We start from the raw sequence: 16931 nt of genomic DNA, 5'->3' as shown, positions 1-16931 counted from the left end.
TAGGCAATGTTTTTAATTGATGAAAAATGTTTTGAAATTTTTTTAACAAAAAAAAAAAAAAGCTTGAAAGACTTTAGGAGGTAAGTGACCTGAAACGAGACTTTGCTGAAGAGGGACATCATTGTAAATACACACACCGTTGATGTTGTTTATGTGATTAGTAAATAAACTCACATTTATCCACTGGATACAATCAGGAAAACTAACTTCATTACCAAGAAGAAAAAGAGACCAAGAGCCAAGACTGGAGAAGCGAAGAAAACCGGTTCTAGGTGACTCAATGCTGCCACCCAGTGTACAGCAGTGGAATGACTTTAATTTGATGCAATGTCCCTTTAAAGGGGCTGTATCATGCTTTTTTAGCTAGTCCAAACCCTATTATTGGTATTAACATGGTAATAGTTTATTTTTGGCGCTAAGGAAAAGTCATTTTGTGTGAAAAAAAAGATTTTCTGGGGCTAATTCTGAAACCCGGAAGAGAAAACGCTCTGTTTCACTGAAAATCCCGCCTCTCCCCCTGTGGACTTTGACTGACAGCTACCTCAGCCAATCAGCGCTTCAAAACAAATACGTCATGCGTTAGCTTCTCTGAGGGTTAGCTTTAGCTCTTTAGCTTTAGCTTCTCTACACGCAAAGACACGAGAAAACGTCTTTTCCTGTGAGAAACTCACCAAGCGCTTTGGGAGTGTTATTGGTGAGTACACAACTATAGAACAAGGTTAAAACATACAAAAAGTGAATTTTGCATGATGCAGCCCCTTTAAAGCAGAAAGTGGACCACTTTTAGTTTTTCAAAAGTCCACAGTCGGGACACTTTAGGTATAGAAGAAGTACACTTATTAGTAAGTTACTAGTTTACCTCACATGAATGTTTTTTGGACTGTGGGAGGAAGCCCACACACACACAGGGAGAACTTTCAAACTCTGGCATTTAGAGCAAGTGCCTTCTCACTGTGAGATGGGGGAACTCAGGGGTTGTGCCATTGTGCAATCCTCTTCTTCAATATTCCTTCCTAAATATTAGAATAAGAATTCACAAAGTTGAAAAAAGAAGAAGATCAGAATTAAGGACATATTAATTTTCTTTATCAGTATCAATTTAATGTGTATACTTTTCAGAATAAGCCAAGGATACTTTGTGAAGTATATCTCTGATAAGCACACAAAAAATAAACTGAAGGTATACTCTTTGAATAGACGTGATTTTTTTAAGGGACCACACAAAATTACTGTTTCACAGTGAGACAAAAAGAGGGTTAATGAAAAAAAAATATTTTTCTATTTACAGATCAAATTTAGAAAAAAATCTGGGGGGGGGGGGGGGGGGGGGGGATGATAGGAGCTCATAAAAACTGTTAAAAACTTGAGCAAAATTCAAGTCATCATGGAACCCTTTGGGGAAATTAGATGCCCATTCCTACTTCATGGTGTAGCCTGCAACAGCTGTTGAAAAAGACTGAAAAAGAAAGAAAAAAAAAAGGATAATCCAAATAAATACAGTTGTGCAACACGCTAAATAATCCAATCATTTTGATCTTTTCTTTTTTTTCCATGTAACTATGATTTAATATTTCTGGGAAACAGGGCATCCAGTGAATTTGTCTTCAACTAATCACGAGGACAGGGACTCATCAGTTTCCTCTCTATTGATGCCCTTATTTCAAATAGTGTTTCTATTTTGTCCACCTGCGAAGTGCTGCACTTCTGCACGAGGTTCATTAAACTTAAGAATTCCAAGGAAAATGCTCCCAACGTCAGTCAGCTGGCTGATCGAGGGTTTTGAAATATGGTTTTAGAAGCTGTAGTGTTGATGTACAAACACACCAATCTGCGGATCCGATCCCTCTGCTTCTGTGTGGAATATTAATATACAAAGTTCTGCCACTAGATGGCGCGTTGCCCTCAGCAAAGGCAAAACGCTGCACGTGACGCAGTTTGACGGAGTGATGGAGCTCAGTGTGCAGAGGAGGGAGCAGGGGGGGTCCACAACAGCCTCAGCCCGAAGCTGCAGGAGGAAAAAAAAATCATCCTGGAGATTCTCTAGATACGAGGTTTTAATGCGTTACAAGTGCAGAGAAGCTGTTTGCTGATGGAGCTGCACGTGCATGTTTGTTTGCAGAAGGTCATGGAGGACCTGTGCAGCAGAAACATGAGAAATCCACCAAGTTCAGGCCTTCTGAGGGGCCTTCTGTATTTATATGAATGTAAATGACATTAAACTATTTAATGATTCATATGTAAGACATGTTTTTCATGCACCGATTACAATCTCTCTGCTATTTAAAGAGCTACTCTTTGCAAAATGTGAATAAATGGATGTCTACATATTCAGTGCTCTGCTGTTCCTGGTTTTCTTCCTTCTAGTGCAAAATATTTTAAAGCAAGGCACGAAAATCTGTATTTTAAAATGGGATCTAAGCTTATTTTTGCTAACCGATGTTATAAATGACAGGAAATTATCTTTATGCAACACAATATCATATTACACTCAATCACATTTGACTTGTTGAAATCTCAACACAAAGTATTTTCCATGTAAAACTAAAATAATGCACGTTTCTTTGTGTATTTTCTATATTTTGTTGGACTTTGCTGTGCTCTTCATGTTGGATGCAGTGGAAACCACAGACACTGAGCTGACCAGAGGAGCACATCTGAAATATTTACTGCTGTATTATTATTTGCCAGCGAACGTTGTAAAGTCAGTAGCCGTGCCTGCGTGTGATCGTGCGGGGATGTGTTTCCCAGCCATCTGATCGGAGAGCAGCACCGCTCTTGGCTCTGGAGATAACCTGCTCTGGATCGGTTTAGTCACGCAGCAGAGGTTACCATGGTGATCAGTCCAGTAAAAAAAAAAAAAAGAAAAATAGTGAGGCTGCTTCGTGATGCTGGAAAAAAACGTGAGTACAATATTGGCTAAATAATGCCCGAGAGCATCACGAATGCATCAGAAATCAAAAAGTACAACTCCAGGAGTTGACAGAGATCTTGAAATCCCTGGTTCAACGCTGTGAAAAAGTTGCAGTCATAAAAACTGTAAAAATGTTTTCTGGATGTTGAGCCCAGAAAAAAAAAAAAAAAAAAAAAATCAAGGAGAGCTGCTCTGCTTTTATGCCAAATGCTCAACTGCATCAGTTTTAAAGAACAAGACAAAGAGACATAACTGACGTGTGGAAACAATGCTTATGAAATATATACAGCTATCTACTGTGAACACGAAAGAGGCTGTTTTATGACAGTCCCTTCAAACCTTTAGATTTTCTGGAGCAACACTTGATGAATGCAAGAAAAGATGCAGTTTAACGCGTTTCATTTTCCTCATCTTAAAGGTTAAACATGTTTTGAGGCTCCTGATAACCTTCATTTGATGGAAAGTGGCACATGTGGCTCATTTGGTCCTGAAGGTGGCAGATCTCTGGAGTAATCAATCTTTTAATGACACGATGGAAACTTCTCATCTAACTTATAAAGACTCCAGAACATCCGTGTTCCATTACAATCAGATGGGAAAACTAGAACCTCAGCTTTGTAACAAACAGCCACATGAGGAACAGATTATTATTGGTAATTTTACTTTTATTATAAAAAAAAAAACAGTATTTGAGTCCACAGTTTGTGTTTCCTTTGTACAGTAAAAAATATTAAATTAAACTCCCAAAGTTCTTAGCAGAAAGATAAAGAGGATGGAGTTTGTGTGGGGAGGGGGTAGCTCGACACCCCGCCCCCGCCGGCAGGAGGACGGAGGTGGGGGGGGGATTTAAAGTCCACGGGAAGCAGCAAAGGGACGAGGAAGAAAACTCGCTCACGTCGCTTCTTTTCTCCTCATTTCTGTGCAACACAGTTCATTTGGATCATTATCCTCTGTTTACTCCAAACAGTAGAATCCTAAAAACACTAGAAGGAGCCCACCCCACCCTCTTTTTTTTTTTTTTCTTCTTTTTTCAGTTTTGTTTTAACTTCACATCCCAGCCCATGTACTCAAAATGTTACAGGCACACAGGTATGCGCCGCCCCTCCCCAGGCCTCCGCTGCTCCGCACTGAGTGTCTTTGATAAGGAAGGAGTGCACACACATTCGAGGGAGAGGGCGCGCATGTTTCGCGATATGGGGGGGGGGTGGGGGGCGTCCCTTCTTACAGCATGGCTGATGTCCCATACAGAAGTCGGCCAGGATGTCAAAAATAAGTCCATCTGGAGCGAGACCCTCAAGCAAAAAAAAAAAAAAAAACACTGACGTGGACTCCCACCTGGACAGACCCCCAACTAAAGACATCTAAAGTGAAATAACAGATTCACTAACCCCTCCCGACCCATCTTAACAGTCAATAACAAAAATAGATTTCTATTCGAATCGTAGCAGTCCCGGGGGGGCAACGTGACGCCTCCTCACCCCCCCAGGAAACAAAAATAAATAAAGCGAACCCAAACATCTCAATAAGGAAGATATGCATCATGTTTGGACTGACACTGATAAGAATCCACATCACTCTGTGAAACAGAAATGGACAGACTGAATGATGCGCAACGAAAACCCATTAAAAAAGTTCTTTGCATTAAATCACTTTCTCTTTAAATTCTTGACCACTTTTTAAAATCTTAAAAACATTTCTTAAAAAAGGCAAGTACTTCTATGTAGGCCCCTTCCGAACCCCCCAAAAATATCAACTTTCTAGTATTCTGCAAGAGGTGGAGGTGGTGGGGGGGGAGCGGCGCAAGAGAAACCCGCCGCCCCCCCACTTTGTCCACTATTGGCAAAAAAATATATTAACAGCAATAACTTACGATTCATTTATACTAATTCATTTAACGACTGCTTGATTTATTGTTCATCTCCCATAGGAAGTTCAGTTCAATGCATCTTTATTGAAAACATTTTAAATAACATTTAATAATAGTATAAAAAAAAAGGCTAAGTAATAACAATAACACTGTCCTGGGTGAGTGCAGTTTGTGCGAAGAACCACCGAGCGTCCATACGGAGGAGTTCTACATGATGTCTAGGGGGTTGTGGTTCATGTTCTGGCCCATGGGGTCCTGGCCGTTGCCCCCCGGCCCGTGCAGACCCGCCATGCCGCTCAGCTGAGACAGCATGGCGCTCTGGTCCGATCCGAACTGATCTAAAGCGCTCTGCTGCTGCTGCTGCTGGGAGGCGGGCTGCTGCTGCTGCTGCTGCTGCTGGGGGGGGACCACCATCCCCGGGTGGTGCTGGTTCAGGTGGCTCGGGTGCGGCGACCCCGTCTGCATCTGGGGGGAGATGTGGTGCGGCGAGGGCTGAGGCTGCATGCGCGGCGACGGGCTGGAGTGCGGCGGCTGGGACTGCGGCCGCGGCGACGGCTGCGGCGACCGCACCTGGTTGGCCAGGGAGGTGGGCAGCGCCTGGCCCTGCAGGTGGGGGTGCGGGGACTGCGCCATCTGCTGCGGCTGCTGGGGGCTCATGGGATTGCTGTGCTGTGCTGGTGACCCCCCGGAGCCCAGGTGCTGCTGCTGCTGCTGCAGCAGCCTCTGATGGAGAGCCTGTTGGAGCAGCGCCTGAGAAGATGGAGGCGGGGGACCGCCCTGTGGGGGCTGAGGGCCCTGAGGCGGCTGCGGCGCGCCCCCACCACCCGGCCCCCCGTCTCCGCCTTGAAGGCCGGCCATGCTGTTCTGCTGCTGCATCTGGAGGTGGTGCTGGTGCTGCAGCCTCTGCTGGAGCGCGGCGGTGGCCTGCTGCTGGGCCACCGACCCCGGGTAACCTTGGCCCTGGGGGCCCGAGGGGCCTCCGGGCTGCTGAGGCGGGGGTCCCTGCCCCACCGTGGGAGGCTGCATCCCAGGCTGTCCCATGAATCCCTGACCTTGTGGCGGCTGCGGCTGCTGGAACTGACCGTGATTCACCATCTGCTGCTGCTGCGGCTGCTGCTGTTGTTGTTGCTGCTGCTGCTGTTGTTGTTGGAAATGTCGTCTCATCAGCAGCTCTCTGAACTGCGGGCCGTTGAGATTTCCCATCTGCGGCCCCTGGCTCTGCATTCCTCTTCCTACCCCTTGTTGTTGCTGCTGTTGCTGCTGCAGAGCTGCAACTTGCTGCTGTTGTAAACCACTGAGCATCGGTCTCTGCTGCTGCTGCTGCTGCTGTTGTTGTTGTAGCTGCTGCTGCTGCAGCTGCTGCTGCTGCTGCAGCTGAGCCATGGCAGCCATGTTGACGTTCGTTCCTCCCTGGCCCCCCATGTGCATGCCTGGCTGTCCGGCACCTGCAGCATTCATGTTCACCTGCTGGACCCCGGCGGGAATGACGTTTCCAACCGGACCCCCAGTGGAACCTGGACCTCCTGGGACCCCTCCTGGAACACCTCCTGGCCCACCAGGACCGCCTTGCCCGCCTTTGTACTTGGAGGCCCTCTGCTTAATGAACGCAGCCATGAGTTGTGGGTTCGACCGCAAGATGTTGAGGACTTGCTGTTGCTGAAGCGGCGAGCTGGGCGAGCGGAGGGTCCGCAGGAGCTCCTGGAGGGCTGCCTGGGGGATGTTCCCACCGGCGGTGAGTCCTGCAATACCGCCAGCCCCGGGAACGGCTCCCCCTGCGACCCCGCCGCCAGCACCACCTTGCTGCTGCTGCTGCGCCATATTCATCAAGGCAGCGTGGCCCTGAGCCTGTTGGTGCTGCTGCTGCTGCTGCTGATGGTGCTGAGCTGCCATCATGGCGGGATGGCCCATTTGGTTCATCATAGCTTGCCTTTGCTGGGGTGCCATCCCCGGACCCGCCCACTGCTGCTGCTGCTGCTGCTGGGGGTTCTGGAGCGGGGCGCCCATCCTTTGCTGCTGCAGCTGCACCTGAGGGGGCAGCTGGCCTTGTGGCAGGTTACCCTGCTGGGGCTGCTGCATGGGCCCACCGGCGCCGACCATCATCCCCGGAGGGGCGCTCTGCTGCTGGTCCATGTGGGCCCGGGCAGCAGCCACGGCTGCGGGGGTCTGCGGCGGCATCCCCTGAGACCCGACCATCCCCCCTGCCCCGGGGTGACCCATGCCCATCTGCTGGCCTTGCCCCTGTTGGTGGTGGGGGTGAGGGGGCATGAGGCCCGCAGCCGCCTGGGCGGCTTGCCTCTGCAGCGCCATCTTCCTCTGGGCGTCGGCCACCTGCTGGATCTTCATGGCGATCTCCACCGCCGCTGGGGGAGGACCGGAGGGCGCCTGCTGCTGCTGCTGCTGCTGCGAAAGAGGGGGCTGACCCTGCGGCTGGTTGGGAAGCTGCGGCCCGCCGACGTTTCCGGGCATGACGGGACCGCCGGGCTGCTGCTGGGGAGGCGTGGCCGAGCCCAGGACCGGTTTTCCCTGGGACTGGTGCATCGGAGAGGAGCCCGGGGGTCTGCTGCCGTACGGGGGCAAACTGTTGGGGTGCTGCTGGAGCTGCTGGGGGCTGGGTCCAGGTCCAGGTCCACCCTGCTGCTGCTGCTGCTGCTGCTGCTGGACCTGAGGAAGCATTTGCTGCTGATGTTGAGGTGAATTCATCATCCCTCCTGACCCGCCGCCTCCGCCTGCCATCTGCTGGTACTGGTGATGGAGGGGGTGTTGAGGAGGCATCCCGCCTGGCGGTGGCTGCTGCTGCTGCTGCTGCTGCTGCGCTCCAGGTCCAGGACCCATCCCCTGCTGAGGGACCGGAGGCAGGGTCTGAGTTGGGGTCTGTGGAGTTGGAGGTTGGGTTCCAACAGACGTCGGGGTGCTGGGCGCCGTGGTGACGCCGTTTCCCGGGGACGGAAGCCCCACCATGGGCCCTCCCGGCGGTCCCCCCGCCGGCTGCCCCACCCGCTGCATGCTGGCCACCCTCCGCCGCAGCATCTGGGCCTGCTGGAGCCGGTGCTGCAGCTGCTGCTGCCGGAGCTTCTGCTTGATGTTCAGGCAGAACGGGACGGGACACTTGTTCTCCTGACAGTGCTTGGCGTGGTAGCAGCACAGGGCGATGAGCTGCTTGCAGATGGGACAGCCGCCATTCGTCTTGCGCTTGCAACCCTTGGTGTGCTGAACGACGCGCTTCATCTTCTGGCAGGACGGCAGGGAGCAGTTGGCGTTGCGACACTGGCAGGCGTGCACCAGGGACTGGATGCAGCGCTGGATGCTGAGGCGGCGAGAGTCCCCGGGGCTCTGCGTGGCCGCCGCTGACTGGTTGTTGCTGTCGTCGTCCAGACCGAGACCCAGTTTATCCATCTTGTGCTCGTGACCTTTGGTGTTGTAGCAGGTGATGCACAAGTCATAGTCCTGGAGATAAAAAAAAAAAGGAGAGAGATGGAGCATTTAAATACAATTGGAAATAGAAATCTAATCTCAAGATCAACCAAAACTAGAACCATTGAAAACACAACAAGTGGTAAACATTCATCTTCTTTTTGTGAAAACGTGCGATGAATAAAACCAGACCCTGATCCTCACCTCGCAGACGGTGCAGTGGAAGCGCGTCTCCACGTGGTGCTTGCACTCGTTGCAGGTGTACACGAAGCGGTCCTGGCTCTGGTTGTGCAGCTCCACCAGCATGCACATGGAGCTCCACTTGGACCTCCGGAGGGAGCTGAACTCCAAGTGCTTGTCCCGAGCCAGCGTCAGGAAGGCGTCGCGGCCGTCCATCAGGTCGCAGGCCATCAGGGGGTCCGAGTCGGTGATGGGGGGCAGCGAGTTGGCGGTGGGGCCGGCGATGAGGCGGATGACAAAGAAGACCTGGAAATGACCGTGGAGAGGAGGAGTTTGACCTTTTAATCAAATTCTGCCATTGTTTTCCCCCCTTCAGGATGGAGTTCCACCCTCAAGTGATTCAAGTCACTTTGATTTACTGGTATAATTATGTACGAACCAATCAAAGCAGCCACAGCAGACTTCCATACCTCCTTATGTTTCTCCATTGTGGCGTAGAGTTTCTGGGAAAGGTCGTTGGAAACGTTGGGCATCCCTGGCTTCTTCTTATTGGCTCGGCTCAAGCTGCTCTTGTTCTTGCTTGTTTTCTTGTTGTTCTTCTTTTTGGCATTCTTGCTGTCTCCTTTAGTGGCCTGTGAATGTTTGTTTATTGTCGCATTAGAGCGAACGTCGACACAAACAGGATCGACGCTGTGACGAAAAGCGAGTCTGCAGGAGGCGTCTGCGTCCTACTCACATCAGTGCATTCGTTGGAGGTGCTGTTCTCCTCCCGTTTCCTCTCCTCCTCCTCCTGCTCCAGCTCCTTGATGCTCTCCTCCAGCACGTTGGGCCAGAAATCGCCCTCGAAATATGGAAGCTCCTTGGCACTGGTCAGCCGGTCTTCTGTCGCCTGTTTGAAGATGTCCTGCAGAGGCAAAGAGGAAGAAGGTGACGTTAAAATAGATGAAACTATAGAGCATCGGCCACAAGATGACAGTTCTAACAGGAAGGCAACATGAGAATTTCAATCAAATATCTCACCTTGTAATCGTGAACAATGCGCTCGGAAACGGCCTTGTCCAGCATCTTTTTGTACCACTCCTGAAGGCGTTTGGGCTTTGGGATCTTCTGGTCCATCGGGTGACAGTGGAAGATGTAGTCGTCGCCCTCACTGGGAGGACAGGCCCAGATATGACCCGTAGTAAACCTGTCACACGGAGACATGCAGTTAAATTCACCGCAGCTTCTAATAACCGGAGACAAAGCTGGATGAATAAACACTGAATTTGGCAGTAATATCCTCCTGTGGCTCTAAGAAGTCCACTGACGGGTGTTTGGATGGGTTCGTCCTTCTTACCCGAGCCTTTTGACGTACTCCAGGTAGCCCAGCAGGATCTCGTGGTAGACAGCAGTCCTGAGGTGTCGAGGTTTGAAGAAGTGCACGCTGTCCAGGTACGAGATGTACACCCGCCTCTGATTAGGAGGCGGACAGTCTGAGCCGTACTCCTGGACGTGCATCCCGAAGAAACACACGTCCGCGCCGTCGATGTCCTCAAACGCAAACAAGGCTTTCATCCTGTACGGGAACGACTCGGCCATCTCGCCACTGTCCACAAACCTTGAAGGAAAGAAGCAAGGGTGAAGTTAGACAAGGACAATAAATCAAGCCTAATCTCATCACAGAGAATTTACTGCATGTCTGTGTCCGACTTGATGAGCAGACCACAGAATAAAAAAAAAGGTCTTCTTGCTGGTGTGTGCCGTTGCTCCACCACATTCATCTCACACTTTAGTAAACAATCCCAGTCACTACGCAGCAGCTGCTTTGTCTCAATTGTGCAATGCGGTCACTGTAGTGTTGCAACAACTGTGTGCGGTTGTTGCTTCCTCCACACAGATTTTATTAAACGTGTTAAATGTGTCCCGATCCTCAACTTGATGGAGTACTTGCTCTCCTCAGTGTGGACTGCGATTAATCACATGCCAGCCAAACTGAATCAGATGTGCTCCTAAACAGCGATCCATTTCCAGAGTGCTCATGTCCGGTTTCCAGCCTTTTCTGAGAGGTAATGTTTCAACCGTCTGTCCTTAACTTTTGGATATGTTACACATTAATCAAACACACGTGCTGGCGAATCGAGATCTGGTACCTGGACTTCATGCCCGGCTTCACCTCCACCACCTTGTCTGAAACGTGGACCACGCGGATGGTGACCTCGCCCGACTCGGGGTGACTCTGCCGCTTGAGGTAGTCATTCACTCGCGACTCCAAATAGCTCCCCAGCTTTGTCTGAGGAAGTCCTGTGAGAGTAAAAAACAAATAAACAAACCCAAAAACAAACAGATGAAGACGTTTGGAATGTAGAGACAACAAAAAAACAGATATGAGAGAAACATCGATCCCTGCTGTGGATGTCTTCATTAATCTGTCTTCTACTGCAGGCATTTTAGCTCCCTTGTTGCTCAGCTTGAAAAATAGCAGCATAAACCACAGACAGACGCAGCTGAGACACTGAGCCCTGACTGCACACAACAGACAAAACACTTCCTTCATTTCTTGACATAACAGATAAAAGCGAGTTGGGTTGATTTGTCTTGTGTAATTTAAACAAAACAACAAGAAAAAAACAGGGACCAAATTTGTGAAATCTGTAAAAACAATGGTGTGAAAGCTATTTTAATAAATGATCCGTTATGTTTCAAACATACAGCTGACCAACACTGGCCTGCCTGAGGCATAAGATTACCTAATCCACTGTGGGACGGCCGGGGACGCGGCCTCCAGTTAGTGTTTTAAATGCTTATTAAAAAAAAAAAGACTCTTGAAAAATCTGTGAAAATGTGTTCCTTTTAAAGCTGCTGCACTTGGGATTTGTACTTTCCAGAAACCGTATGTCTGACTGACAGTATTGTTTTCTGCTTCAGTATTGCTTGTTTTGAGTGAAACGAGTCTCTTCAGAGGGAGGCCTTGTGTCTCAACGAGAGACTAGCTGCAGAAACAAAGACTGAGGATAAAATCTAGTCTGGGGGGAAAACAACATGTGCAATAAAATAGATCATATTCAGAATGTGGAGTCGTTAGTATGCATGTTATCAAATAGTAAACAATGGAAACATGAAACAAATCTGCTCAGGCTGATCTTTACTGAATTTTAGTTAAAATATCAGTCTGCAACATGTGGTTCATGTGTGCAAGCTGCTAAAGGAAAAAAGAAAACTCAAATTTGGATTATTTGTGACCTTCAACTGTGTGTCTGCATGACTGAATGAAAAACAGCTGTTTTTTTCTTTGTTTGCATTGATGAAAAATAAAAGTGGTGCTGCACGCTTTTAGGATGAGTTTAAGAGTCTGTTATAACGCTACAGAACAAAAACCCTCAAACAGCCGTCACATGAGGAGTAAACGTGTGTCCTTTATGAACCGTTCAAAGCCAATCAGGTAATCTCCACGGCTGGATACCGTTAACCGTCCGATGAGGCACTTTGCTGAAGACAGTATGTGCTCGAAACGGTAGAATGCTAAATTCTGCCAAGTTAAAACAGATCTCTCATGTTTTTCATGTGCAGTGGCGAAAATCCAACTCATTACATCGTGCAAACATCAGTTTCACCAAAATATCAAATATACTATCCCAGCGATTTGTAGATCTGATCAGTTAAACAAGCAGCTGCAATGCATCTAAAACAATCTCAAAGCTGTAGAAATATTGTTCTTTGTCAAATGAGTCTAAAAGAAACGGTAGCAGAGCTGTGAATTCATCAAAATCGTGTCTCCACTTACTTTTGGCTGCGTATTTGTTCTCTTTCCGCGTCTTATTGGCCTTTTTGAGGCAGTTGTCACACACAAAGCTGTCGTTAAGGAGGAAACAAAAGGCACATGGTCACATCTGCAGGTTACCGTCCGCTCTGTCACAATAAGTACTAAAGTCGGTGATTAAGTGGCTTTAATCAAGAGATGACTCGGCCCTTTATGTCCGTCCTCAGTTCTATAAACAACGATAATGAGTGGGGAAATTGCTCACGTCTTTTAATTACAAACAGACCACACACACACACACACACACACACACACAATGGGAAACCAGACTCTGAGGAATCCGCTTCGCTTGCATGCGTATCTGCTGTCACAACTCTGGGCAGCGTTACTGCCTCCATGAAATGATCCAGACTTAAAAGAGAGTTTACGGCTCTCGATCGAAGCTGCACGGAAAGACTGGAGAGCTGCGAGCGATCTTCCCCGGCAGTTCACCCATGTAGATGTGGCTTTCCTGCAGCCTAATTGATTCTTTTAATGAGTCTTAATTTTTTTTTTTTTCCCCCCCTTTTTTCTTTCTTCAGAGAATACAGATTTGAGTTCCAGGCAACATCACGCTAACCGATGGTGAGGAGAGTGTTGTGCGACAGCTGGCTCACCCTGACGGCCATATGGTATCATTATGGAGGACGCAGATCTGGTGCATTTTACGACCGCAGTCGGTACATTCCACAAGTCTGAGCGGAGAGAAGATTCACAAGACAAAAGGCAGACAATATCCACGAGTTAATATCGCAAACGCATCGAGCACGATGGAACACCTTGTTCGGGCGCTCAGAGAAACCGTTACACAATACAAACTAAACACAATAATGGATATTGGGGCTTTGCAGAGAGGTGCGAAATAGAAACAGAGAGCGCTAATGAGAGGAGGAGAAGAAGACGGGCACATACAGCTCTGGGTCGAGAGTGTCGTTCTTCTTTCTCTGGAACTGGTCTTTGTTGATGGACCTGTGGGAAATATCAAAAAAACAAACGACTGTCACCGTACTGTAAGAAAACAAAGTAAAAGTAAGTCAATACCCTCAATTTAGTACACCTAGCTGTTAATTTTAAAATAAATCTACCAAGAAATTATCCTTTTAATCACTGACCTACGATTCCACATAAGAAGAGCATCTTTGTAAACACAATTAAATTCCACAAACTCATTATTCTCTCTCTCTCTCTCTCTCTGAAGGCTGAACAATTTGTGGAACAACGGTTTGTGTGTGAAATCCTCACAGATTGTCAAAAACTGCCCACTTGCATGAATCCAAAGTGACATTTTCAAATGATTAGATTCTTTCCAGGCTCCAAAAAACTGTTTACACTGTAATTGATGACAAGCAAAATGATAGAAATCTTCTCAATGGACAAATAACTTTAGCAGAATCAATTATCCGTTATTTTGAGTCACTGGCAATTTTCAGCAAATGTCTTCAAAATTAGTCAGGCACAATTTCACAGATCCTTCCAGGCTGCCATCAAATGTCTTGTTTTGTCGAAGCAGTTGTCGTGAAGCAATTGGAATTATACACAAAAAAAAAAAAAAAAAAAAAAAAAAAAAAACCTCAGAAAAGCCAAAAAATGTTGCAGAAATTGAGCATTTGATCAAGTTCAAATTAATCTTCAAAAAAAAAACTATTGCTCACAGCTTATTATTGCATTATGACTGTTTTTACGATAGGCGAACATTCGATTGAAGTATTTAGTCACTTAGTATTCGAGTTTTTTTGATTATTCCGGCAGTTCGTGATACTTCATCGCAGACAGTCACACCTCAGCTGAGCTTTGAATTATAACTTCTGTTTTCCTCGGCGGATCGGCAACTTAGAACATAAAGTTCTCAAAAGAGTAGAGGGAAGTGAAAATGTCCTTGTTAATAGGGTCAACTTGCATTAATCCATCCAAAATAAACTAAGAGTAAACTTTTGAGTCTGAATTCTGCCAGTTAAAAAGCTGCTGTGTTGTATTAACTTCAGCTCTGAATGGTCAGCTGAAGTTAAGGGTTCACTTGTTAAATTATCTTCAAACTCATCCTTTACATCCACAATTCAGATTGAACTGACACCAGGGAGGGGTTTTATTTCTCTCTGGTTCATTTTGTAGCCACTTGTAGGTTCTCAAAGCAGGAAAACAGCAGAAAATATCACTAAAGCCTTTAAAGCAGATCTTTAATTTGATTGTATCTGCAGCTCTGAGAGCAAAGGAGGAAGAGGATCTCAAACAATGTTTTTTTTTCCCCTCAATTAACTTTTCTTGAACCATTTGTGGAGAAAAGTGGTGTTTACAACTTTAAAAAGAAAAAAAGAAAAATAAAGTGAAGGCGGAGGATTTACAGTCTTGATTAACGCTTGTGTGGGCTGTAAAATATGAATATCTCAATAGATGCGGAACATCAGACCCCCAGGACTCGTCATCCGTAGCTGCGCTTTGGAAGCAGCTGCATAAATGTGCGTCAGAGGCGGGCGGCAGTGCGGCGGTACTTACGTTTGGGGCTGGGAGGGGTCATCCCCCAGGGAAACACTCTCGCCTTGGATTTCGTTGAAACACTTCTCACAGAAGTGGTACCTGTCAGCAAGAAGCCCATATTTTGGTGAACTACACCGTTCGTCATCAGCACAGCCAATCACAGAGAGGGCACGGAGAAGCAGCCGCCAATCAGGGCAGGGCAGGGCAGGACAGGCCAGGGGGCGGACACACAGGAGGAGGCAGAGGGCAAGGTGGGTCGTCGCCAGGAGGTAGCAGCCAATCGTGATGCAGGGTTTTTGAGTGGGCGGGTGTTTTGATTTTGCGCGCAAATTTCGGAGTGGATGATTGGTCACACCAAAGCAGGCCAATGCAGACATCACAAGCGTTAAAAAAAAGGAGGGAGAGAAGGGGGGGGAGGGGGAGAAGGGGAAGGGCGGGGTGGGGGGGGGGAGGAGAGGAAGGGGAGACGGGGGAGGGGGGGGGAGGTCAAAATGAATATTAAAAAAGCGTGAAATAAATCGTTACAGGTCAGACGGAGACAATGTAGAGGGACGAGGGGGGGAGGGGGGGGGGACAGACAAGATGTGAACAACAACCAACAGAGGACAGAGAGCCAAGGCAAAGCAAAGATTAGCGTCAGACATCCAGTGGTAAACAACAACAACAACAACAACATTACAGCAACATGAGAGACCACTAGGAGCTGTGAAGGAGGAAGGGAGCGAGGATACGAGTCTCCATGAGAAGGTGAATGAGGAAAATAAACAAAACGCTAAAGCAACAGAGACCCATCATCCTGGATAATCATTCATAAAGTGGGATCCTTTCTTCTGGTGGCACAAGTGGACGCACACAGACATCCGTCCCACTCTGTGCGAGGAAAATATTAGAAAATGCGAGCTCGACACAGGGATGTACTCGGTGGGGGGAAAAAAATAACAATGGAGCAACAAATAAAGACTAGCTGCTGCAGGAGACAGGAGCCCACTTTATGAATGACAACATAATGGAAATTAAAACGGTGAAGTGTGAGGATGGGAGATGGTGCCAGGGTAACCATTAGAAGCCAAATTAAAACTCATCTGTGATTGTACTGACTGATTGATGCTATGCTGTGGGAGATACAATCAATGTGCAAAAAGACACCAAAAAGCACAGAAACTGGTCTCACTGGCTGAAATTACTTTCTTTGTTTTGTTTTTGTTTTTTTTAAAATTAAAATGTTGGAGGCTTAAAGTGTGATGTGTCCGGGTGTGACAGTGGTCTGCTGTGCTCACATCACTTACCTGTTCTGGTAGCTAAAATAAGCAGCGTCGCGTTGGATGGTGCATAATTGTTTTCCGTAGCAGCAAAGAGTTTGGGGGGAAAACTCAAACTGCAACAGCAAGGAGACAAAGAACAAGCTGTTTATCTACCTGTTATACTTGTTGGACACACACGCAAACAACTTCACTCTTTGTGAATTAAAGCGGTCACACCCAGCTGCAATTTCACATTACGTTTATCAGATGTCAAATAAGTCACACAAAAGCTAGCAATTAGCAGCTTGTTAGCGCTGAGGAAAACATGAAAAGATGAAGATCAGCTTGTTCTCAGTGAGGAGACATCCAGTGCTTCAACGGTTCTCATTAGAAGTGCGATACACCAGGCTGAAGGTCGGTTTTGTATTAGTTTGGAAGACGATAAATAGTTTCAGATCAAATTTATTTAGTGAGAAACAACTAAAAAGTTGTTAGTCTTATTATATCCCAGAATCAGTGTTTAGAGGATGTTTTTAAGTAATAAACACATTTCAGCTTTCAGGCTCTGTAAAACATCTCTGGTTTCTTTTGAAATTATAAATAAAGTTGTAGAAATTGACAATATGGTGTAAAAAAAATGACCGGATCTTGTTTTTAGTGGTTAAACTGCTGAAGACCGTACATTTCCTAACTCTCCATACGTGTATCGGTCATTATCGCATGCCAGTAACTTGATGCATGACTCTCCTGCAACCTGTCCTCTCTCCTCTATACTCGCTGCTGGAGGATTCTTCTTGTTAAAAAAAAAGAGAATTTTCCTTTGCACTGCCCTCTATGCTTAAAATGTAGGACTGCTGGACATATTGCAGCGCTGCCTGACAGATACCGCACTGAACCTTTACCTTTAACCTTATTCAACTCCTGAGAGATGGAGTCCTGAAAAGAACCTTTACGGTAAAAACAAAAAGAGCGATGCTCAAAACTGCAAACGTTTCATAAGTCATTTAAATTATTTACGTAATGTGCTTTTTCATGCACTTTACCTGGATAACTTTGCAATTAGTCGACCTGAGT

At 47.1% G+C, this 16931-nt stretch overlaps 1 protein-coding gene across 3 annotated transcripts in view; it reads right to left on the bottom strand.

Moving 5' to 3' along the window:
• Positions 1-3881: 3881 nt before the first annotated feature.
• The window catches only part of ep300b (EP300 lysine acetyltransferase b), a 29500-nt gene continuing 16450 nt past the window's right edge, over positions 3882-16931 (bottom strand). For all 3 annotated transcript variants that reach the window (XM_030090400.1, XM_030090403.1, XM_030090402.1), the window contains exons 19-30: positions 15903-15991; positions 14635-14715; positions 13057-13113; positions 12762-12839; positions 12130-12197; positions 10499-10649; positions 9706-9966; positions 9390-9555; positions 9106-9273; positions 8840-9001; positions 8394-8675; positions 3882-8222 (exon numbers count right to left, since the gene is read on the bottom strand). In XM_030090400.1, coding sequence (XP_029946260.1) covers positions 4986-8222; positions 8394-8675; positions 8840-9001; positions 9106-9273; positions 9390-9555; positions 9706-9966; positions 10499-10649; positions 12130-12197; positions 12762-12839; positions 13057-13113; positions 14635-14715; positions 15903-15991 — 4800 coding nt within the window. In that variant the 3' untranslated portion in view covers positions 3882-4985. The remainder of the gene's footprint in view (positions 8223-8393; positions 8676-8839; positions 9002-9105; positions 9274-9389; positions 9556-9705; positions 9967-10498; positions 10650-12129; positions 12198-12761; positions 12840-13056; positions 13114-14634; positions 14716-15902; positions 15992-16931) is intronic.

The sequence above is a fragment of the Salarias fasciatus genome, chromosome 4 (genome assembly GCF_902148845.1).
Source record: "Salarias fasciatus chromosome 4, fSalaFa1.1, whole genome shotgun sequence".
In the NCBI taxonomy this organism is placed as follows: Eukaryota; Metazoa; Chordata; class Actinopteri; order Blenniiformes; family Blenniidae; genus Salarias; species Salarias fasciatus.
Note: the sequence above shows the minus strand (reverse complement) of the source record. Positions and strands in the feature narration are given on the sequence as shown.